The sequence below is a fragment of the Trachemys scripta genome, chromosome 7 (genome assembly GCF_013100865.1).
Source record: "Trachemys scripta elegans isolate TJP31775 chromosome 7, CAS_Tse_1.0, whole genome shotgun sequence".
Classification (NCBI taxonomy): Eukaryota; Metazoa; Chordata; order Testudines; family Emydidae; genus Trachemys; species Trachemys scripta.
In genome coordinates, this window is record NC_048304.1 from 7,803,952 (window position 1) to 7,830,072 (window position 26,121).

A 26,121-nucleotide genomic window follows, 5' to 3' on the forward strand; every position below is an offset into this window, starting at 1 on the left:
GAGTATTGGTTACTTACAGGAGGGGGCGCATCAGGTTTAAAACAAACATAAGGAAGTACTTCTTCACACAACGCACAGTCAACCTGTGGAACTCATTGCCAGAGGGAGATGTGAAGGCCAAAAGAAGAACTGGGTTCAAAAAAGAATTAGATAAGTTCATGGAGGATAGGTCCACGGTGGCTATTAGCCAAGATGGTCACAGATGCAATCCCACATTCTAGGTGTCCCTTAATCTCTGATTGCCAGAAGCTGGGACTGGATGACAGAGATTGGATCACTTGATAAACTGCCCAGTTCTGTTCATTCCCTCTGAAACATCTGGCACTGGCTGCTCTCAGAGACCGGATACTGGGCTAGATGGACCATTGGTCTGACCCACCATGCCCATTCTTATGTTCCTGTGTAGATAAACCCAAAAGCGATCTGGGCCTGATAATGGGAATGTGTTCTAAGCCCTTGTGTGTACATGCATTTAGCATTCATTATTTTAATAGCAGTATATAATATAAGATTGTAGGTTTCATTTAAATCTAAATAAGTATATGGTGAATAATTTGCCACCCACTAATTGCTATAATACTATCACAAAGAGCGGCATGGATGTCATATTCTACTTTGATAATACATCTTATTTATTGTAATACATAGTGTTAGCCAGCCCAACAATCTCTACTTCCTTGTCCTTGAAAAATTCCATCCTGGTTGTATAACACAATGGCTGATTGCCAAATGTGGTTGCTGCCTATTGAAATGAATGAGATGTCTGCCTCTCTTACACTCCGTTGAAACACAGATTCAGCTTTGAGTTATGCCATCCTTTGCACTTCATACCGGCTCCTTTACCAGCACTCTACTTGACCACACCCAAACCACAACCTTTTTCCTTGATGCCATAGCCTCCTCAGCTTCCTCTCCACCACTCCGTTACGCCACTCCTGAAATAAATCCTCTTCTCACTGCTCTTCCATGTATCACATCTCCCAAGAATCAATGCCTTTCTTTACAGCTCTTCCTGCCAGGTTAGATGCTGTTGCTCCATTCAATTCTGTCCTGAAGGTTTACCTGAATATCTAAGACTTTTGCAGTTTGTCCCATTATTAATGGCTTGATGTAAAGGATTAGGGCGATATTTTTGTTCTCCACCACGTCTCTTAAATTCAAACACATCCTTCTACTGCACCAAACCTAACTTACTATTATTTTTTCAAGACTATAATTTTTCAATGCATTTACAACATTGTAAAGAGACAGGGGCAAACCCAGAGGAAACATAAATGGTGTATTGTACATGTCCAGTAAATTGCTGTGAAGACAAGCTGGTGTAATTAATATACCAAGAGTGCAGAAAGGCAGGGTTATATCAGAAAAAGCCACCAACGGAAAACGTGCAAGATAAAGCAGCTTCCTATCTTTATCTTGCAGAGTCTTATTATTATACCTACTTCCATTGGGGAAGCAAATCCTTCACCTTCCCAAAGGATACAATCAGGTGTGAACTCCATTAGTCCAACAGGTCTTCCTCTCTCCTACGCTCTGATATCTTTCATGTTCATGCATCTATAACTGCAACTTACCTGTACATTCAAGATGAAATCCTAAAATAATGATTTTTCCCTCTCTAGCCCACTAAATACAATAGCATGAGCAAAAATACTTTGCATAAAAAGTAAGAAAAAGTTGCTGTTTGTCACCAAGCAACATGCAGACCCTGATACTTTCAGTATTGAGATGACATAAATGCTATTGCCATGTTAAAATCTATCATGGGAACATTTATGAGTATTGCTTAAATTAAATTACACAATGAAATTAATGCAAAGCTGCTGCTATCAACATCCATGCAATTTAATGTATAGTTTGCATAAAGAAAGAATTATAATATATTCATTTGTTTTCTTTCATTCCTTACCTTGTCCTTCTGGAGTTTCACCAAATGGATTCACTTCAACCTGAGTAGCATCAATTTTCAGGAAAAGGTTGTACAGCTTCTTAATTTGATCTGCTGCCTAAATTTGATCAAGTGATTTGTAAGTAGCATGCACAAAAAGGCAACAGTAAACCTTTACATCTATTTTTAGTATCTCAAATTACATGAAATCTCAAGTCTGGTAGAAGATTACAGCAGCTCTCAGTTACCGAATTACAGGAGTATTTAATTCAAATGGAGTTTTACCTTACCAAAAATATTAAGAATAAAGCCTAAAAGTTTTGATAAACATTTTGTAAATGCTATCTTCATAGTATACAAACTGGGGATTTTCAGTAAAATGAACAGCATCGTTAATATAAACAAGCTTAATTTAAGCACAGTCAAAGAAGTTTTTGAGTTCATAATGAATAGATTTTCTCCGGTATGCTGATATTCAAGTTAAGTAGTTACGTTAATGAGTCTAAATTCAGAAACTGAGAAGCAATGTGGATTTGATGAGTGCAGATTAATTGCTGAATCTGTTTAGAAAAAATATAAATCTCCCTCCTACATCAAAATGCAACTTTTCCCTGTAGAAACAACAATTGAAAGATTGGGTTTGTTTATTTAAAAGTCGGCCTCTCCTGCTCCCCACTGCTGTTCTTTGCCCCCTCCTCTCTCTCTGTGGCTGTAGGTGGGTGGGGCTAATCGTGACATAATATTAAGTCCCCAACCACTGTTCCTCTGCCGTTCCCCTATTAACAGGTTAGCTAAGTAAACCAACCTTTCCACCTGCAACGAATTTTCATATTGCAACCCTAGTGGTTGCAATGAGGTAGCAGAAAGATTGGGACCCCAAAAACCACACACTCCAAAGCTTTTTATCTTGGTCAGTGGTTCAATTAATCAAAAACTCAAACCAAAACATTTGGGATCTTTCGGAAAGTAAGGAAGGGAACCAAATTAAAAAACAAACTTGCTTTTATGTTGCTTCTGCCTTTACGAAAAACCCCACTACTACTGTTGGACCATTATCTCAAAATACTACAGTTGTGTAACATTGAGGGAATGGTTGTGCTTTACATATATATTGTATCAGTACCAACTTCCAGGTTTCTAAACTTATTTGTTATTAAATATGTGCCAAATAATCTCTAAACATAATTTTTTAATTTAATATGGAGATATACCTATCTCATAGAACTGGAAGGGACCTGAAAGATCACTGAGTCCAGTCCAGTCCCTTTCCTTCACAGCAGGACCATGTACCATCATATTTTTGCCCCAGATCCCTAAATGGCCCCCTCAAGAATTGAACTCATAACCCTGGGTTTAGCAGGCCAATGCTCAAACCACTGAGCTAGCCCTCCTCCACAAATTCTTGTTCTGTGGGCCACTCCCAAGCAGTTTGTTACTTGTGTTTAATATTTGAGCTATTATCTGTCTCAGTTTTAATTGGACACGGAAATATGTAACCTGTTTCCTAACTGGATGATGGCATAATTATTAGAATGAGATTTCTGGTGTGAATACTCATCTTTGAATTAAACATTCATTTCTCACAAATATGTGCATAATATTCAGTTTCTACAAACGTTTCTGCCAATAAACTTGCTCAGTCGAAAATCTGCAGAAAATGAATTCAAAAGGTTCATGAACACAGACAATGCAAATTCCATTCGGAGACATTTGCCAAGCTCTAATTGTGTGTGTTTGTGTTCTGTATGCACATATATTTGCACTTTCTTCGGGACTACACCAAATGGGCCAAATCCTGCTCTCAGTTCTATGGGTGACTCTCCCAAGGAATTGCGCCCCTGTGACTGAGACATTAATAGTAGTAGACATTAAATCCAGCACTGTGGGCCATAAGGCAGCTGTAAGTTATACGGCAGACCAGAATCAGGAGGGCACAAAGGTGCTTAAAGCCACCATAGCTCCCTGGCCCCTAGGCTGTAAGTTCTGTGCTGAGACCCTAAGGGTATGGTCTACACAACCATTAAATATGTGTGGCTGGCCTGGGTCAGCTGACTCGGACTTGCAGGGCTCAGGCTGTGGGCTGTAAACTTGCAGGGTAGATGTTCAGGCTGGGGCAGGAGCCTGGGCTCCGAGACCCACCCCCATCGCTGGGTTTCACAGTCTGGGCTCCAGCCTAAACCCAAAACATCTATACTGCTATTTTTAGCCCCACAGCGCGATTCTGAGTCAGTTTTAGCCCCGGGCTCTGAGACTTGCTGCAGTCGGTCTTTCTGAGGTGTAGACGTACCTTTAGAGGAGCAGCACAGAATCATACCCTAGAAGTAGTTGCTATTCAGATGGACCTTTTTATTTAATGACCTATTTATTCCATTTACATACTTCAGTAAATCCCACTGAAGAGGTTATGGTACATGGAAAGAAACATACACAATAGTTCAGTTTAACAGTCCCAGTATTGTTGTCAATAATTAAGTACCAGAACTTTGCAAGGGTTGAAAGGTTTGAGATAATCATTCGTTCTCACTGAAGATACTGCTAAATCTTCAAATGTGCGTTAATCAACTTAATGATTATGCATTTGTTAATTGCACAGTTGGGATGGAAAATAATTAGAAGTGCTGTATTAAAAATGGAAAGATTCTACAGAAAAGGCATTTTGATATTATGGGGAAAAGTATGAAGAAAGAGCTTATGATAGCTGTCTTTAACACCTATTAACATTAACCCAAATACAGCTGTTTCCTATCTACAAAGTGATTCACTCCAGCACTGTTTCTTGTGATATTATGTACTATATAGAATTCCTAGCATAAAACAGAGATAAGCGCTGATGCATTGAAAATTATACTCTCAGAATCCTCTCAGCAAACTGGCAGCCTTTGTTTGATTGTGTCTCAGACTTTAAAAAAGTAAAACATTCTTCTGCTATACAAAACACCTATTTATTGATTTCTGTCATATTGCATTTGAGATATTAAAGACCTGATCCAGCAAAGGGATCCATGTGGGCAATCCATTACACCCACTGAAATCAATGGAACTCACAAGATCAAGGACTGAATCTATTTAATTTCAGGAACAATAAATTTTCTGTTAGCACCCATACCTGCATCTAAAATAGGCAAGACCTGTTCTGAGAGAGGTTCAATTTATTAAGATACAAACGTTTTAAGCATTACCCTAAAAGGCGTAGAACCTCTCCGAACCAATCACTTAGCAGAACTGGCACCTCCAGACCTTTTGTCTGAAGACAATTGAACCCTTCCCTGTCAGGTTACCTGCTGTTGCAAAGGTCCTTTGAATCCTAAATTTTCTGCCATCTGCAATGCTTGATTGTCCTTTACACCTTCAAAAATATCTATTTCCTCCTGTTACAATAAAGTACATAAAGAGAATTAAGGTATTCAATCTGAGTAGAGATTTATAACTTGAAAAGAAAAATGCTTAGTATATATTTGCAAATTAGTAATTAACGTATGGCAGTTTGCCAAAGTTCTCGGAGATTCAGGCTATAGCAGCTGCCTATAGGGTATGTTATAATTATCACACCATCTATAAAACAGTCCTTCCAAAAAACTATATAATTCTTCAGGGTGGCATGCTGACAAGACAATCTGACACCAGTTTTCATTTTTAATTACTGTACAGATGGCGTTGATGAATATTTAGGCTGTTAATTTTTATGACATCTTCTGGAAAGTCTCCAAGACAGTGGTATTGCTGCCCAGTAATATTACTAAGTTTATATAATTTCAAAATGTGCATTAAATATTTTTGCTTTTCCCCCTACATAATTATATGTCTGTACCAATTATTTTCCCAAATGAATAGCTTATCTACTCATTATCAAGCCACAGAAACATTATAAATACTAGAATGCATTACTCATCATTCAGCAGTGAGTACGTGCCAACAGTGACAACACAGTAGTATCTGAGGTGCAAGACTTAAACCTATACTAAGAGGAGGAAATAATTGAGAACGTCCGCCTTTGAAATTAAGTGTAGGGTTTTTTTAATTGGCAATCATGGTATTGACCCTAAGCCTGCGTTCAAAAGAACTAGCCTAACCACACTTTTCAATTAGTTAAAGTGAAACATGAAAGATACTAAGAAACATTTAGGAAAATGCTTCATATACAGGTGATGTTTAACATGTGAAATTTAGAGCAATTGTCTCACTAAGACTTTGCCTAGATTAGGAAAAGAGGTCTAGGGTTAACACAAGGAGGTGCTGAACTTTCCTCATCTCCCAGGATCAGGTCCCTATTTTGTTACATGAAATTTTTAATTTATTTATTTTTTGTAACATCTTTCTTCAGAGGAATTTTTTTTTCATTTGGAAATCTGATTACAATTTGAATCTGAAATGTCATTTTGATACCTTAAAGATAAGTTCCGGGCTAGTAGCCGCCACTTCTTCTATGTCAACACCTCCCTGTGGGCTGCCAACCATCACAGGTCCATTGGAAGCTCTGTCCATCAAAATTGCAAAGTAGGTTTCCCTCGAAATATTCAATGCTTCTGCAACCATCACCTAAAAATTAACAGGGGAGAAAAACACCAAACATTTTTTTAACTGGTATATCTTGGCTGGTGAGATTTAACCATAGTATTTTTTAATTTGTTGTGGTATCTGGGAGTACGAAATGTCATAAAATCCAAAGAGCAATTATGAATCAGAAGAAACAGATAAAATTTTACACCATTGTGAACTGCTAGCAGAGAATATAGTGGCTCATACTTCAACACAGTCTTAAAGCAGCTGCAGTTTGACGTTACGGGCACCAGATACTCCATTAGCCTTTTTCTTCTTGAATCTCTCAATTCCTATACCCTATAGCCATTTACATTAGAATATATAATAATAATTGTGAACTAGGGTCCCAATCATCCCTTCTAAACAAAAACCCCAAAGCAGAGTATGACAACTTCTAGGGAGAATCTCAGCATTTCCTTTCCATTCTTTCATGATTCTAGCACTTAAGCAGGGGATGGGTGAGTACGTATAGCTTGCTAACCCTGTGGAGATTAGAGATCCTGAGAGAAATAAGACAGCAGCCCTGCAGAACAAGCCTTAGCCGCTCTGTGCTGCCCATTGGAAGTACTTCTTCCTAAGAAGATGGTCTACTATTGATGGCCCAGGCGACATCTCCAAGGAGGATAGAAGGTCCAAGAGGAGTCGTTAAGGTTGTTTACTATGGCATTAACTCCAGTACAGATTTACACCTAGCAACCCACCATGTCCCAAGGAGATGATAGCTCTAAAGCTCTCTCCTCTTCTAATATAAAGGATCCCAAACTCACATGGAACGAAACTGCAAAGTATGCCTCCATATCATGGAGCTGCAACTCCTCCCCTTCTACGCCCCTCACAACAGATCCCCATACTTTTGCTCCCCTCCACTGGCATAAATGGGGGAATACACTCATGCCGATCTATGATCTATAGTTTAGCTTCCAAGGAAGTACGGACTTTACATTACACCTGTGTGTTTGGAATCTGTGTGTTTGGAATCTGACCTGAAGTAGGACCAAAAATAAAACACTGCTACTGTAAATTAATTATAACCATTGTCCTCATGAATGAAAAAAAAATGCCAGAGACATGCTGAGTGCCCATTTTGTTACAGCACAGTAATAACTATACTCACTTTTCCATCTGGATCGTTGGTCATCAGACCTATTACCTAATAGCAATGACTGATGTAAGGCAACAGTAATCAAAAGGAAGTGGTTATGGATGGACTTCCTGTCAGCCATTTAAGAGACTAAGCACACTTTTACACTTGCCACGTTACTCCCCAAAATAACTCTTTTTGGTATAAGGATATCAAATTACTTTAAATATTCATGTTAAATAACTTCACTGTATTACTATTAGTAGGTGCCGTTAGTTATCATGATAGGTGCCAGACTGACAAGCCCAGGACTGGAGCTCTCTCTCTCAAGCAAGGCAAGCATGGTAGCAATGTGTGCTTCTCTACCTCAACCCCGAAGTCCAGGGAACATCCCTGGGGCAGAGTGATTCACTCTCCAATTCCATTTTCTCTAGATTCTCTACTGAGACAACCACCCAGGGTGGCAATGAGCCTCATCAGATTGCTGGTGATGACTCTAACATGGACACCCTTTCAATGGAAACTATAGAGACCAGCAACTCAGTTCACTAAGTGGGCTAAGAAACAAGTATCAGATGAGAATGACTTACTGATCTGGGCTGCTTATAAATCAATGGCTTTAAATAGTCATCTTAGATTAAGGCTTTGTGTATACCATGATTCAGGAAGTAGCCATTATTTAATGAATGAAATACACCAGCAGTAAATCTGACCTTGTGTAACTTTGTTGAAATCAAATCATGGGCCACATTTGTTTTAAACGTAAGGCTCCTGGTGTCTAACTGTAGGGTGTATTCCATTGAATAATGCTTCCTTGGATTTCAAGGTTCCACGGCTATAAATGAGAAACTTTTAAATATCAATTTATTTGATATTCTACTAAATGAGTATATGAGGAAGAATGCACTTACCTTATGCCTGTCCGTACTTCTTAACAGAATAGGAAAAAATAAGAAACAAGAAATTAAATAAAGTTCCTCTCTATCAGCTGGGCAGAAGGGAGGGAAGATGTATTTGTTTATGGACTTTTGACTGGGAAGACATTTTCACCCTTAAAATAATTTTGCTTCCTTTTCCCTCTCCCTTGCTTTCTTCACCGAACATCCAAAGAGCTAAAGGAATAGTTCAAACAAGCAACTATTCAAAAACAAACTAAGGAAAACTAGAGTTAAAGGAAGCCAATAACAAATAATACAGAAAACTACTTTATTTTGTAAAGGTTTTTTATTCAAGGCTGCTCTAAAGGGAAATGAAAAGCCAGTATCCCAAGTGTAGGTCATCTACCTGTCACTATCATTAACGTAACAAGCATGGATATGGAAAATGGGCTTGGTTTGTTGCAGTTAGAACTTTTACCTGCACCAGTATATCTGAAATGGTTGAGTCAGTTGCTCTATTGATAGGTCAAGCAAAACCACCCGTCAAAAGGCACCTGAAATTTTGGCACCAGAAACTCTTAGCTGTATTCTTCAGACAAAGTTCCCATAGCACAAAGGAAAAGGGAAAAATGTTAATGGAAGTGTCACTAAAATACTGCTAAGTGATACGTTTAAGAGCTAAGGGTGGGATTTTCAACGGGCACTCAGGGAATTAGGAGACCAGATCTGATTGAATTTAAATTAGAGTTCAGTGTCCAATTCCCTCTGGCTCCCAGCCTAAGTCAATGGTGGTGAGAAGACCATACAAATAACATGGATTCTTTAAATCAAAACAATCAAAAACCCTAACCTAAAAATGTTAACCTCCATAACAGTAACCTACCTTACGTAACTGTTGTTCTTTGATGTATAGCTCATGGTTTGAGCACTGGCCTGCTAAACCCAGGGTTATGAGTTCAATCCTTGAGGGGGCCTATTTAGGTATCTGGGGCAAAAGTCTGTCTGGGGATTGGTCCTGTTTCAAACAGGGGGTAGGACTAGATGACCTCCTGAGGTCCCTTCCAACCCTGATATTCTATGATTCTTTGATGTGTTGCTCATGTCCATTCCATTCTAAGTGTGTGCACGCCCACGTGCACAGTTGTTGGAGATTTTTGCCTTAGAGATATCTGTAGGGTCAGCTGTAGCGCCCTCTGGAGTGCTGCGCTCATGCGTTGGTATATTAGGCTCCACTGTCCTTAGACCCTCTCAGTTCCTTCTTGCCGACAACTCCGACAGAGGGGCAGGAGGGCAGGTAATGGAATGGACGTGAGCAACACATCTCGAAGAACAACAGTTATGAAAGGTAGCTAACCATTTTTTCTTCGAGTGCTTGCTCATGTCGATTCCATTCTAGGTGTCTCACAAGCAGTATTCCTGTAGATGGGCTAGGAGTTCATGGTTGTGCAGCTTGCAACACTGCTCTACCAAAGTCAGCGTCGTCTTGGACTTGCTGGGTAAGCGTGTAGTGAGATGTGAACATGTGAACAGATGACCAGGTAGCAGCCCTACAGAACTGTGCCTCAAGACCACTGCTGAAGCAACCACCCTGGCCACAGAATCAGCTGCGTCCCAAGACCATTTGGAGGGAGCACCGTGTTGCTGTAGTATCCGCCTCAACAAGGGCCCCAAATTCTTGGGCCGAGTCCTGGGTCAGGGAGTCCCATAGATTAAAGTTATATCTCCCCAAAAGAGCCTGGTAGTTTGCGACCTGGAACTGAAGGCTGGCCGTGGAATAAATGTTCCTTCCAAAAAGGTCCAGCCTCTTGGCCTCTATTTGTGGGGATAGAACTGGATTGCCTGTCTGCATCTCTCATTGGCCACAGAAATGACCAACGACCCGGGAAAGTGTGGGTATGCAAGTATTCAAACCCCTTGGCTGGGGCAAAATACTTCTTTTCAGTTCTCCTGGAGGTGGGCGGGATTGAGAATGGGGTTTTCCAAAGGGCTTTGGCAATCTTTAGGACCCCATCATGCACCAGAAGTGAGACACGTCTCTCCACCTCTAGGCCTAAGTTTGTGGCCACCCTTCGGAGCAGGATTTGGTGCTCCTTAAAACTGTCCGGTGCGCTAGCATGAGAGGGCCCCGCAACAGCCTCATCTGGAGAGATGAGGACAACTGGATCACCGGAGGAGGGCCCAGGGCTTCATCCCCCATGGGGAAAGGAGGTTTTGGGGGGTGGGCACTCGTTCCTCCACCCCAGCATCCGATTGTGCTTCACGCACCAATCCTGTTATGCCACCCATGCTGTCTGTTGCTTTTCTGAAGCAGCTACCAAAGATTGGGGCAAAGGAGGCATCAGCATAACCGGCATGTCCCAGGCACTCCAGTAGCGCCATTGCGCTGGCCACTGGCCCTGCTGCCAGGGCAGCATTGTGGAGGTAGATGTAGTCTCAGGTGCCCAGTCACGCCAGTGCTACCTCCATGAGGGGCTGAACTCCCTTTCTGTGCTGAAGGAATCCCCTTCTGGTGACCACAGTGGGGCCTTCCACGCCTGAGTCTGGTGGCTAACTGTCACCATGGATGAACGGTGCCTTAAGTAAGCGGATCGGTGCCGGGAGCGGGGGGGATCAGTACCGCATTGGCGAATGTTTCCACAGTCTCAGTGCCAGTGGCCTACGCCATGGAGACAATTGGCGGGAGGATGACCGGTCCCAGCCATATGGTGACTGGTGTCTCAATCTGTGGTTTCAGGGCGGGCAGCCTGAACAGGGTCCTTTACCTGATGCCCCTTGGTCTTTCACCTGATGCCCCTTGGTCTTTCTTGCTCGGTGCCGGGTCAAACTTCTTAGATTTCTTCTTGGGCACCGGCAAAGGGGAGCAGTGCCAGGTAGAACCTGGTGTCAGGGGTGTACTACGCACAGAGGCCGAAGTACTGGGAGTTGAGTCCGTCTGGGACAGTCCCAAGGCCGGGCAGAGAGCAGCCTCCATGAGGAGGGCCCTCAAACGGATGTCGCGCTCCTTCTGTGATCTGGGACTAAAGCTCTTACAGATGCGACACTTTTCTTTGACACGTGATTCCCTTAAGCACTTCAGGCAGCTGCTATGGGGGTCACTAACAGGCATAGGCCTGTTACAGTAAGGGCAGGACTTAAAACCCGGAGACTGGGGCATGCTCCGCTTTGGGCAAAGTCCCCGCCGGGACCCTAACTTATAATTACAGTGCTTAACAACTACTTCACTAGCTAATTACTATCAACAAAACTATTTACAAAGCACTAAATCAGAAACCAAAGGAGAACCTGCTAACCACTTGCTAGACAAAGGAAAGATGCTCCAACAAACTGCCAGGGGTGGTAAGAAGGAACTGAGAGGGCATAGGGCTGGTGGTGCCTAATATACCGATGCATGAGGGCGGCACTCCAGAGGGCGCCACAGCCAACCCTATGGATACGGCTAAGGTTAAAATCTCCAACAACTGTGCACATGGGCGCGCACACACCTAGAATGGAATCGACTTGAGCAAGCACTCGAAGAAGAACCTTGAGTTGTTCAAGATGATAACTGACGGGCATCCATGGTACAGAATTTTTTTTTTCCAGGTAAAAATTTTAATTTCCTCCACTGATCAGTGTAGAATGCCTAGCAGTTTCTTGCAAGTAGAATAGGGTTAGGTCAAAGGGAAGAAGTATGTAAGGGGAAAAAAAGTTACCTTATCTTTAAAAGTCCCATCTCGGTAAGAAACAAGTGTCAGTCATGTAATGCCTGGTGTAAGAATGCAAACAGAAGTCTGCAGTGTCAGAGACTGCCCATTTGTTATTAATGAGAGGCATATGGCAATGGTTAATCGGGAATCCCCTCATTAGGCTTTCCTTCTTTTCTTGACAATAAAAAGACAGAAGAAGTAACATAATGGAAGAAGGGATAAGAAGAAGGAGAAGGAAGAATGGAGAAAGTAAATAAGGAAGTGTTTTTTACTCCTTCTCACTACACAAGAACTAGGGATCACCAAATGAAATTAATAAGCAGTAGGTTTAAAAGAAACAAAAGGAAGTATTTCTTCATACAACGAACAGTCAATGTGTGGAACTCTCTGCCAGAGGATGTTATGAAGGCCAAGACCATAACAGGGTTCAAAAAAGAACTAGATAAGTTCATAGATGATAGGTCCATCAATGGCTATTAGCCAGGATGGGCAGGGATGGTGTCCCTAACCTCTGTTTACCAGAAGCTGGGAATGGGCGACAGAGGATGGATCATTTGATGATTGCCTGTTCTATTCATTCCCTCCGGGGCACCTGACATTGGCCACTGTCGGAAGACAGGATTCTGGGCTAGATGGCTGTTCTTATGTTACGAGATGCCTAACTCCGAACACCTTAGTAATATTCCTGAATTGATGAGGAAGCTCTCCCAGCAAAATCACTGATATTTCAGGCTCCTCATCCAGTGCCACCTAAGGCTTGGAAGACTGTCATCACCTATTGACCAGCCACATCACAGGGGGCTTTGACACATCAGTGGATGAGAGGAAAGAGTGGACTAGTGGCTACTGTCTCTAATGGCCAGCAACTCTCTCAGTCTTCCCTAAAGAAATCATCGTCATCAGAGTCTATCTGCTTTGAAGTGGGTGACTTGGCCTTCACGGTAGACTTCATTGCTACATTTAGACTCCCACTGTATAACATTTCCCACCCACCTCCAGTGAGAAAGGGGCAGTAGTTTGTATCTGCAATGCCATCTAAGTCAGGCGGGCAAGAGATCAGAGAATTTGAAAGATAAGGTGGGACAAGAAGTGCCAGTCCTTCACATGTAATTCAACTTGGGCTTTTACCTGGTGTTCACGTGATGTAAGCAACTGACTCCATCGTTCCAGGCCAGTGCATCAGGAAATCTAGAATTTGGTTTTTTTTCCCTTGTATTGTTCTGCTTTGCTTATGATGAAAAGTATGAAGATTCATTATCCTATTTTCCACAGCAGTTTTACTGAAAAAATGTCCTGGGAAAGCCGTTGTTATAAAGCCACCCTGATAACTTCATATTTTCTTGCTTTAACATTTAGCCTTCTAACAATCTGCTTGTAAGTTAAATGTCTAATTTCACATGGAAATCTAAAATGGCCCTTTGATACTGAATCATATATTAGAAATGTTAATTCTCTTATTGCTTGGAGAAAAGGCACAGATATCAAGTTATCTAAGTTGTCATGATAAGCAGAAGACTGCCTGCTCAGATAATCAGACTCTCCAAATTCCAGGGTGCCATAAGAGGATTTTATGTAAACTCACAAAATAGCTGCCAAGTTCTAAAGGAGCCAAGGGGACTTCTGTTTATTTAAGAAGTATCAATTTTAAGAAGCACAGCCACCTTTTAAATACTTCTGTAGGCACATAAGCAGAAAGAGACCGTTCTACATTTGAGAACTCAATTTTGGATAACAAACTGCACTTTCTACATGACTATTCTAACTGTAGAAAGTTTTTGACCTTTAACATTTATCCTTAAAAATGAAGTACAATATTGATATCTCCTAGAACTCAACACCTGCTCATGCCTTTCATCACTAACACCTGCTGATTCTGACGATAGAAATTACACCTGTTGTCCAGATGCATTGCGCAACTTTAAGTTCCATCACCTGTGTGCAGGTTTTCGAAATGAGAATATAAGGTCCTGTTTACATGGCAGAGTTTTACCAGTTATAGTCATATAAATACACCAATATAATTATATCAATATAACTCTCTATGTGGACACTTACTCAGGAACAAGAGTGGGTTTTTTAGGTTAGCCCAAATGCCTTTCAATGAGAGAAACTGAACTGAAAAAAGCCACTCTTGTTCCAAAATAAGACTGTCCACACACTGAGTAATACTGGCATAAGTATACTAGTTTAAATTCACTCCTTAGCTTGCATAACTTTTCTGTGTGAACAAACCCTAAGAGAAGGAGCATGGGGAATTGGTTTGAGCAGGGGACTGGAGGCAGGAAATCCTGACTTCTAATCCCAAACCTACAACCAACTTGTTGTGTGGTCTTGGACACGTAATTTAATCTATAAAAAGAAGAACAGGAGTACTTGTGGCACCTTAGAGACTAACAAATTTATTAGAGCATAAGCTTTCGTGGACTACAGCCCACTTCTTCGGATGCATATAGAATGGAACATATATTGAGGAGATATATATACACACATACAGAGAGCATAAACAGGTGGGAGTTGTCTTCCCAACTCTGAGAGGCCAATTAATTAAGAGAAAAAAAACTTTTGAAGTGATAATCTATGTATCTCTTCATCTGTAAAATAATTATAAGATACCTAGTTGAAAGTAGTATGATTATTTAATTTTCTAAAGTGGTAAATAATTTCTAAAACAGCAGAAAGGTGAAAAAAGTAAGAATGTCTTTCCTTACTAACTTGTAATTTACTTTAACAAAATTATAGGACAAGACTTCTTATATTCCTGTTGCAATAAAACAAAAATGCCTACAATCTCCTGAATCTCCATTGCCATAATTAAATGCAGAGGTTACTGAAGTATCAGAGGGGTAGCCGTGTTAGTCTGAATCTGTAAAAAGCAACAGAGGGTCCTGTGGCACCTTTGAGACTAACAGAAGTACTGGGAGCATAAGCTTTCGTGGGTAAGAACCTCACTTCTTCAGATGCAAGTGAAGAAGGTTACAGCCTTGAGGTTACTGAAGGCACTCTCCTCTGCTCAAACAGCTACCTTTTATTTTTGTCTCTAAGATCTACCAGACATTTTGTGTGCACAAAAATTTCAATATGTTAAATGTTAACCTGGAGATACAAAATCCATTTAGCTATCACATACAATGATGAAATTCTATCCTACAACTAAGATTGTGGAGCCTGGTACTACAGTGTGATACTAATACTCTGAATGACTTGTAATCTGTGTAAATTGCAACTAGTTCCAAGATGCTAACAAGAACAGAGTCTGCCTAGAAAGTAAAGGTTGTCCCCACTCCTCCCATACGTATCTTTTAAGAGGAGTCAGCAGCTTTTCACAAAAACACTTCTGTTGAATTAGAGAGATATACATCATTATATTCGGATATAACGCAGTAAAGCAGTGCTCCGAGGGGGCGGGGCTGTGCACTCCGGTGGATCAAAGCAAGTTTGATTTAACGCGGTTTCACCTATAACGTGGTCAGATTTTTTGGCTCCCGAGGACAGCGTTATTTTGGGGTAGAGGTGTATAAAGTAGGGCTAGTGTGTTTGCTTGGCAATCTCATAAAGCCTAGTTAAATCATTACTATTATAAAATGCTTTTACAAAATGTACTGTAAACTGGTTATTGCAGTACAATTCAAGAAAATTTGTGCATGTGATGCAGATGGAGAATATGCCAATTTGCTGAAATGCCCAAAAACTCTGCAACAGTAAACATTTTACATTTAGAACAAAATGGCTACCTACTACGAGAAACACAAAATATGTGGCTATCAATCCCTTACTACTGATGCGCAACCCGCCAGACAACAAAACACACATGCATATTGAAGAGAAATCCTAGTTCCACATTAAAATGCTTTTATGTGTACTGTAATATGTTTCCACATATCCTTGCTGGACAGCAAAAATACACATTCTATTCTATATACATACTAACACTGTGCTAATCATTGTAGTATCTGAGCACCTGATGTTCTTCCTCATAGAGACTTTAAAGTCAGAAGAGACCATGATCACCTAGTCTGACCACCTAAAAAACCTCACCGACCCAATCCTATAATATTCCCCTAACCTCTGATTGAGTTACTGAAGTTCTCAAATCATGATTTAAAGACTTCAAGTTTTGCTGAGAATCCACCATTTACAGTAGTTTAAACCTGCAAGTGACCCATGCCCCCTGCCGCAGAGAAAGGCGAAAAAACCCATATCTCATATGGATACACTCTCCAGTCAGCTACAATAATTTGTAATAATCATTACACTGAATTTAGCTTTTTCTCTCTTCACAGAACAATTGAACAGATTGATTTTCTCTGATTTATTCATTGCTGGATTTTTTTTCTTTATTAAAATCCCTCTGGCTTGATACCTAAACAACATCGTTTAGGTGAGGGTTATATAAGCTACACAGTATTCTCTGTCTTCTCTGGTTGGATGAGAATAGCTTATGATTATTTTATCTGGTATGAATTTTCATGGAAAGCAAAACACAAAAGGAACACTATTTAAGGAAATGACAATTTTCTTTAAAAAGCCAATCATATATTCATGGGAATTTTTTGCGCTATTCATCAAATCTAGTCACTATGTTTCCATGACATACTCTGTCCTCTTGCTCCTGACACCATATATTTACAGAAGCAATGTGTTGAAGGGGAAAAGAAGCTACAAGTAATACGTCTTATCTTTACACTACATACTGTATAGAGCTTTTTGGAAATCCACTATGTAAGAGCATCTTCCTACTCTCTCTACTAAATTAAGTTAGTGTGCTTTCATTTAAATAATCCATTCTGAAAATACAGACCTTTCATTTTCTATTGATTTCCGATGAAAATTAGAAGTCTGCTTTGTAGATTTGACCATTTAAACAAATGCACAATCTTCTAATCAGATGGGGCGGAGGGACAACAAGTCTTCCTCTGCTGGAGTATTTCAAGCAGTTCAGCTAGCACAAAAAGGAATAAGACTACGGCGATTACAGAGGAAGAGCGCTTTCACCACACAATATTCTGAGAACAGCTGTAAGCTGAGAAATGTCTCTTTTGTGTTTATTATCAGAGTTTCTGAAAGGTAGTAGTAATTTTTGTTTCTTCTTTTTACTATTTAAAATTAAACTTCTATCAGAAACTATAATAGTCTGCCTTTCTTCTTCCCAGAGATATTGCTGAAGAGACACAACAGAACATTCCTCAAATACTCAACAAAAAGCATCTCTTCAGCTACATGTCCTCTTTCTCTGCCAATGCCAAGACACTGGCAGTACATTAGCAACTACTTATTTTTTCTTCAACTCATGCCAAAGAAGTTTGCATAACACACTGTCTCCTGGCATCAAACAGACAGCAGAGCTCTTCATTATATGCCCTCTCTCAACAAAGCAAAGTTAGAGACAAAAAATCAGAAAATTTCCAGTTGCAGCCTTACTTACAGGATTTAATTGAAGGGTGAAAGTCTAAGAAAGCCTGGCCTGAAGGGCTACCTAAGTTTCTCTTACTTAAGCCAATAATTAAGGACATGACCACCCCACAAAAAAAGGCACTTTTGGCATCCTAGAAAAAGCAATTACCCAAAATGAGAAAATGTAATATTTCTCCTACACCTCTACCCCGATATAACACTGTCCTCGGGAGCCAAAATAATCTTACCACGTTATAGGTGAAACCGCGTTGTATCGAACTTGCTTTGATCCGCCAGAGTGCGCAGCCCCGCCCCCCCGGAGTGCTGCTTTACCGCGTTATATCCAAATTCGTGTTATATCGGGTCGCGTTAAATCAGGGTAGAGGTGTACCAAAAGGCGTATTTCTGCTACAGAGATCAGGTTAGAATTAGCTAGGCATTCACTTCATCATACACAGCAAAATGAAGTGTATGCCCTGGCTAATTTCAAAATATTCAGTGTTGAACAAACATTTAAAAGGAAGCAATCAATCAGGAAAACACAATGGCACATACTACAGCATGTTAGTTTACAGTTGCAACTGAACCACCTTCAATTTTTAAGGAAGAGGAAAAAATATCTTACTTTCTTAACTTTAACGCCATCCTTTGGAGTTTGCTTTGTTGCGAGATTGTACCCAATCATCTGTTCAGCAAGCTGCCCAACAACCTTAGGGCTACAAAAGAAGGGAAAAGGTCAATTTACTAACATGTATTAAAGATATTTTGATCAGTTAAAACAGCGGTTGCAAAAGCCTCAATACTATCAGTAGCATATTACTCATGTCTTTTGAATTTTAGAGACTTACTCTTTAGTTAGATGGACCCCTCCTTTCAATCCACTATTGAAAACACCTTTTCCTCTCCCTCCAGCTAGGATTTGAGCCTTTAGAACAATTTCTGTTGCCTCTGTAAGAGAAAAAAAAATACATTGTTGTGCTATTAAACGTTATTTATTGAGCCATAGCAACTATTAACCTATTTCAAAAAGCAAGTAGTACAGAACTGGTAGAACGTATTTAAAAACAAACGAACTAAAATTCACAACTGCTAGATAGTCTTACAGAGAAGTCAGTTTTGTTCATAATGCAACACACCAAAGAAGTGTTAACGAACATCCATGAGTTACCCATTAGCTGGCTAAATATGTTGATATTTAGACAAAACATTGTCATTAATAATGTATAACTTACATAATAATCCCTGTAACTTGCATGGTTTGACTGCCTAGTTTTAGAACTGTTTTCAATACCTGGACCAGAGCATATGTCCTTTGAGTGGTCACATATGCACATGGTAGCAGGCAAATGTTTATGGTGAGAGAGTAAATTTCAGCCTGTGATTGAAGCCCAAACAGCAGGGGTGTGGATATGGGGATGCAAGGAAGAATCCAATCTCCAAGTGCAGGCTGGGTAGGGAGCAGCTGGTACATCAATCCCTAGGCTAGAGTAGCAGCTGCTAACCCTACATGGGGGGTTTGGTCCACTTGATCCAGTGCCCAAGCCAATGCCCTTTTCCCTGGTTTCAAGCTCCCCACTTTACAGTGGAGTAGGGAAGGTCCAGCTTTGCGGAGCACAAGGGATACAGAATGCCCTAAGTACTAATTTGTATGTGTTTCCCTGACCCCTGTGCAACAAAAACAGCACAGTTCTGGGGCCTTGCACACCCTCTTCAGCCCTGGGTGACGTTCACCTGCAGTAAAATACCCTGGGCAGAGATAAATGGCTACTCCAGCCTCACTCTGCCCCTCCACTCTCTGTGTGGCCTTGTACAGAGAAGCAGCTGCTCTCATCTTACTCTGCCTCCTTCCCCTACAAAGCCTGTGCACAGGGAAACCATCCAGCCCATGCAGCATCATGCCCAGAGTGTAACAGCCGCTCCCCTAGGAGGTGCTATGCGATTGGCCAGGGAGCTCGGAGGGTTGTTGCCTGATGGGTGGAGTTGTAAGGGAGTGGCTGGGCTGGGATGCTTAGCAGGCAGGGAAGGTGTGACACTCTCCTCCCACAAGCCAGGCTGAACCCTGTAGGGAGTGGGGGGGGGTAAGACATCTAAATCGAGGAACCTCAGGGGGGGGGGAGGGGGAAAGAGGTCTGAGGCCTCCAAACTCGGAGCATGTTTGTCTCATCCACTTGTTAAGTCTTCTTTTTTAGGCTGTAAACTTCTGAGGCAGGAACTCTTGTTTACTAGATTTGCACAGTGCATATTAAAATCGGGTCCAGCATGGTTGGAATCTTTAGTGACTAATGCAATGTAAATGTTAAATAATAATAATTATGGGGGAGGAATTTACCCAAATGAACCCAACAGGACTTTGCACTGCACCTCCACTGAAACCTTATACACCCATTCTCCTAAACTACTCCCCTCTCATCAGCATGGGGAAGCCGAAAGCTCACAGATTAACTACGTCACACCAAAGAAGGAAGAAAGTTTCAGATTTGAGACACCCCACAACATCCCTGATCCCCCTCAAAGAATGTCCTGCCCCTAGAACCCTCCTTTTTCAACCATGTTAGCTCAAACATTTCAGCTGATCTCAACTACCCTGGGAGCACATAAGGAGAAAGGTGAATTCACTTGTAGCCAGCATCCATACCATTTACAGCTCTGGAAGTCAAAACCAGCATCTAATATTGAACTCACATGAACCCAAAGATACCGAGCTCTGCACTAGCTAAAGTTTTCAAATGGTTTTAAGGTACACCCAATTTAAAGTCAAGAGTAATCTGATCTGGTAATGACAAAGACATGGATAACTGCAGTGAGGTCAGAAGATCATTATAAGAATGGACATGCTGGGTCAGATCAAAGGTCCATCTAGCTCAGTATCCTGTCTTCCGACAGTGGCCAATGCCAGGTTCTTCAAAGGGAATGAACAGAACAGGTAATCATCAAGTGATCCAGCCCCTGTCGCCCATTCCCAGCTTCTGGGAAACAGAAACTAGGGACACCATCCCTGCCCATCCTGGCTAATAGCTACTGAGGTTATCCAAAAGAAAAAAGGTACTTACTATCTAACCTTCTAGCCAAGCACAGATGGAAAAGAAAAAGAAAGCACTCTTAACAGTGCTGCTACCATGAAGCATAAGAAATGTGTGTTAACCTATGAAGAAACAGTGTCCCCAAAAAATGTTGTATTAATGATTATTAGTCTCTGTTTTTCACAGCTAACAGGATGCCCCCACATGTGTTTTCAAGAGATGAGGTCTAGATATTAATGCATTATAAAGCATTGTCTGGAAAATGCTCATGTTTAAAACCGTTTCATGTTTTGTTCTTATGGGATCTGATGCAATTCCTGTTGAAGTTTATGGAAGGCTTTGACTTCAACAGGAGTTGGATGAAGTCATTAACTAATGTACATATTTTGTGTATGTAGTATTTGCTCAGTCACTATAGTTGACAATATAACTATTTACCTGAACATTTAACCACAAGTATAAATACAAAGTAAAAACTCAAATTTTAGGTTTCTGTTACAAATAAATATTTTTCAGAGACGGCTAAACATAGTGTTGCTAGGGAAGTGATTTCTGGCAACGACCACACACACACACACACACACACACACACACTCATTTCATATTTCTAATGTGATAAATTCCAGATTTAGGTTTACATTCTAGATTGAGGTTGGGACAATCATCAGGATAGAAAAATAAAAAAACAACATTTTAGTATTAAGAATAAAACACAAGTTTTTTCACACAACTAGTAAAAGTAGCACTCCAAAGAATATCTGATTTTCAGGCTTCTCAAGACAAAAATCCCCATGCTTATCCATCCACTAACGTTTGGCATATATCATCCTGACCCTTAAAAATATTCTCCTTGAAAATATTTCATGCATTTCAACATATTCGTGTTCCCAGCTCTCCTATTATTCATGCCACTGCAAGGCAGATAACAAGGAAATTTAAATGCAACAAAGTTTTATATCAGTGTTTTCTAAGCATACAAATTATTAAGATGAATTAAACTATAAATCGTTTCCCAACCCACAGTAGCAAAACCTAAAATCACATGGCTGCTATGACAAAACATCTAAGTTGGCATTGTTAATGGACACTACAAGCATTTAATTAGATTAGTTTTAGTCACTAACCATCCTGACAATGAAAGCTTTGTATTTCCAATGGTAAGTGCTGTCAATTATGCATGTAATCATTACCCTTTGTACCACAGGTCTTAAGGCCACCAAGTCAATTTCACTCATAGCTTGCATGCTATATAATGAACTAATTATGTTCCTTTGGCTATAACAAAGTAAGAGAGCTGAATTAAATGCATATGTTATTATAGTCTGCCAAAAGAATATCTAGGCAATAAAATAACTGCACAAAGACAACTATCAACGTCAGAAATAAGTGCACTAAACAGTAAGAATAAAATGTAAAGGTTAGACCTGAAGTACTAATCAATACACCAGCTCAGCAAAACACAGTGCAGCAGGTTCTTCTTGCCCTAGGGGAAACCAACATGAAGTAATTTAATTTAATAGTTATTTGCCCAAGCTCTGGAAAATGAAGTAAACCAGCCAAATCTTATTTTACAGTAACTAGGCTTGATCATTCAGTATTTACCAAGTTGATTCACTACTTATTGCCACCATTTCTATTTTATTTAAAGATCTGATTTCTAGAAAAGCTCACACAAATTTCTATTTGTTTTTTGTTACCTGAATTCCCAGATTGCATTAGGAAAGACTATCCCATACAAGAAATGTAATTTTAGTCAGAATATATAAAGTGATTTAACTGTACTCACAGGATAACTTGTAAAAGAAGCACAGCTTCTAACAGATTTTGTATGGAAATATATTACACGTATATTCAGACAATAATGTTATAATGGATCTATTCAGTTATCATCTATTCAAACTGTTTTATCAAAGCTAAAAGCAATTGTAACTGCACAAATTTGCACAGTTATAAACATATAAGACTTGAAAAGGGCCTAACACAATTAATAAAGTAACATGTCAATAGTTAAAAGCATGTTCTATGCCACTGTATAATGCAGCATTTTCAACAGCACTTTGCTTTGCAACTAAGGTCTCTCAATCAATTTCTATTTCTGTCTATTGGCTGATAAGTCTTTGTGTGAAATTAATTTAAGTGTTTTCTTTACAGTTACAAAAAAAGTCAGACTGCTCATTAAAAGTGCATAGGTTTTGTCACTAATTCAGCAGTAAATATCTCCAAACTGTTCCATGCAGAATAAAGAAATCCTTCTGGTGATAGCCTCTGTTCTTAACTAATTACAATCTGAATAAATTTAGTATCAAAGTTTTGAAAATGTTTTCACTAGATTTTACTTTTATTTTGTTTCTCAGTTAACATTATTGGACAATGTTATTTCTGGTAATTTTCATGTCAATTTGCCTTTCTTGGTTTTGGAGAGAGGTGCAGTCAAAATATTCCACCTGGTTTCTAGTGCATTTCTCAGAGTTGAGGATAAAAGTCTCCAGTCCTTACTGAGGCTGTGTCTACACTATGAAGCCTATACTGGTATAGCTATGCTGGCAGAACCCTATGTCAGATGCAGCATACACCAATGGAAGAGGGTTTTCCATCGTCATAGCAACACCACCTCCCTGACTGTTGATAGAACTTTTTTCCATTAACATTGCTGCATCTACACTGGGGATTAGGGTGGCATAGCAATATAAGTCAAGGGTGGTTTTTTTTCACACTGTAGTTAAATTGAGCTAATTTTTAAGTATAGAGAAACCCTTAGGCAAAATTCCCCACCGACTTTAAGGACCTACAATTATAGCAAAGACCTAAGAACATTCCTAGCAAATTAATATTATATCTAGATGTAGACATAGATAAAACCTATCTATTTTTTCAAAGAGAAAATTTAACATGTTAACATTTCAAAATGGAACAATGCTCTAAGGGACAAAAATCCTTTATATTGCATTCTACAATACATCTCCCTCTTTTCTATTAGTATTGTGAATACAAATTGCAGTGCTACACCTTGAAATTGAAATAGGCTCAGTGCTATAATGAAAGCCTATTTTGAATTAATAAAATTGGTCTTGCTTTTTGGGAACTATGATTATTCCAGTCCCTTGGAACTGCCTGCAGCAAAAATGAACAGCTTGTTTTCAGCCCACTGCTGTGTATATTTAGCTACTGGATTCTTGATCACAAAACAATGCATTGAGGACTGTGGTTTCACCTGTTACAGAGCTTGATAACTTTCCATTCCTGCTGATCGGAATATATGACATTAAATTAAGAATGTTAACAAATACATTAAAATTTGCTGTAGCTTATTGAAAAATAAACCACTGTACAGAAAGAACAACATATGGCAGGATGTGTGGTTGTTCTCACATAACAATAGGAATCATGTGCCTGGTCAGATACAAGATCAAAGAACAATTTTAAACCAAAGAACTTCAAGGCTATGTTAATAAGGAACCATATGACATGTGGTTAGAGCATGGGACTGGGAGCCAGGACCTCCTGATATCAAATCCTGATTGTACCCCTGACTCATTATATGACTTTCAGCAAACCTCGTAATCGGTCTCTCATTATCTGTAAACCAGGAATAACACTACTTACTTATCTCACAGGGGTTTTGTGAAAATTAATTAATGTTTGCACCGGTTTTAAAAACATAGGGATTATTCACTATTGCCTTATTCTATTTTTACCCCCATGTAAGGCACCTGAATACACTGCGGAAAGCAAGAGAAGGTGGTGAATCAAAATCCACGCAGGGCTGTGTAAGTTCAACGGAGGATGAAATTTTGCTGTAAAATTTGCTGCAGTAATATCTATTGTTATGAGTTCAGTGTACATAGCAAAATAGATGCAAGTAACCCAATGGCATGGGAACAGAACATTGCAGTGTAATGAAGTAGAATCAAGGGCAGGACAATTGAGCCTCCTACAGAGTAGTGTCTCCAATCACACTATGGACCTATTGACCCTGATGAGCACTACATAAACTTCATACAAAGAGGTCTGGGTGGAAATGAATGTAATCAGCATGGCCAGAAAAATCTAAGGGCTACAAAGTGGCTGGCTTCACATAGGTGGCAGAGGAGATAAGAAGCTTTCCTCTCTTATATCCATGAGAAGAGGCTAGTCAAAAGGTGGTTGGGAAGCACAGACACTACACATACCTACCGCTGCCACCCTCCAAAAGCCAGTATGTAATGAGGACTCCTGCAGCACATACCCCTTTGCATGCCCCTCAGCATTGGCTGTGGCAGTCACATCCCAGACCAAACTCTCAACCTTGAAAGAGTAAATGTTCAAATTCGGGACTTTCTACCTAGCTATTTTCAAGATCGAGCTAATCTGTTTCCCAAGAGGCTAATATGGCTACAGCCTTCTTACTTGCCCTTCTTCTTCTAAGCTTTAAGAGGGATGCAGTGGTTTAGACAGCACTCCCACAAATTGCCAGCTAAGCAAAGTGAGATGTGAAATAGTAGATGCCCATATTAAGACATATCTTCCCCTCCCCCGCTCCAAAAAAACCACAGCAATGTGTTCAGGTGTGTTAAAGGTCTACAGAGAATGTTAAACAAGTTTTTTCTTTTTCAAACTTAAACTCCCTTCTCTGTCCTTCCCACACTATCCCCATCCCTACCTCTCGCACAACCATCTTTCTACACGAGTGTTTTCCAGTACCTTTGATTTTCAGACTAGCTTCCGAAATAAGTCAGATAAATCATCCTTTTTATAACTCCGTACTCTTGAATATATTGTATATTTATTACTAAATTATAAGCCTCATTAAAACCTATAATGATAAATTAGCCAGTCCCTTGATCCTGTCACTGATGTTATTAATTGCTTTCATAACCCTTACTACACACTTCATCAGTGATAAAAATTTTAAAGCTAGATAAAAATCAACTAAGCTAAGGCTCACCCTTAATACCAGACTCTTAAATCTTCTTAAAATAAGTAATCAAGTATCCAGATTTTCTGCATTTTAAGAGAATCCTAATAAAATATTTCTATAATAAATGGGTCTTCATTTGATCTAGAAGCACCAATTTCATATATTTACACACCTAGAGGCATGGGTTCTGAGGAAAAAGTTACATGTGATCATGTAATTAATGACTATCACAATGTATATACACACACCCGGGTGCAGAATTAAGGTTCACTCCTAGGGGAATTCTGCGTCACTGCGTGTACACAGAATTCATGTCCCCCGCAGATTTCTTTACTTCCCCATAGAGAATGATGGAGAAGCAAAGGGAAGCTGCAGGAGCGGTCACATGCACCTCCCCAGAAGCGTGGGCACATGGTTTCAGGCACCGGGAGCAGCCTCTGGTGAGGTAAATCACCATGTGTGGGGGGAGACTAGTCTGGGGATGCCTCAGCTAGTGGTTCCTACCCTGCGCCAGGCTCATCTGCTAGTCCCTCCTCTCCTCCACACATCCCCTCCCCCTGCCAAGCCCCCGCCACCTGCAGCGAATAGCGGACGGGGGGGCTTCGCGGGGGGGCAGGCAGTAGGGACCCCATGCACCCAGCTCCCCCCATACACAGATCCCCCCACACCCAGAAAACCCCCATGGAGCCACCCATACCTAAACTCCCACCCTGCCAAGCTTCACCCCCTGCATCCAGAGCC

The 26,121-nt window shown here is 40.3% G+C and overlaps 1 protein-coding gene across 1 annotated transcript in view; it reads right to left on the reverse strand.

Moving 5' to 3' along the window:
• The window catches only part of SUCLG2 (succinate-CoA ligase GDP-forming subunit beta), a 203,497-nt gene that overhangs the window by 95,619 nt on the left and 81,757 nt on the right, over positions 1–26,121 (reverse strand). Inside the window, exons 3-7 of the mRNA XM_034775745.1 lie at positions 18,312–18,411; positions 18,089–18,179; positions 6,272–6,424; positions 5,167–5,256; positions 1,910–2,006 (exon numbers count right to left, since the gene is read on the reverse strand). Of these exons, the coding sequence (XP_034631636.1) occupies positions 1,910–2,006; positions 5,167–5,256; positions 6,272–6,424; positions 18,089–18,179; positions 18,312–18,411 (531 nt within the window). The remainder of the gene's footprint in view (positions 1–1,909; positions 2,007–5,166; positions 5,257–6,271; positions 6,425–18,088; positions 18,180–18,311; positions 18,412–26,121) is intronic.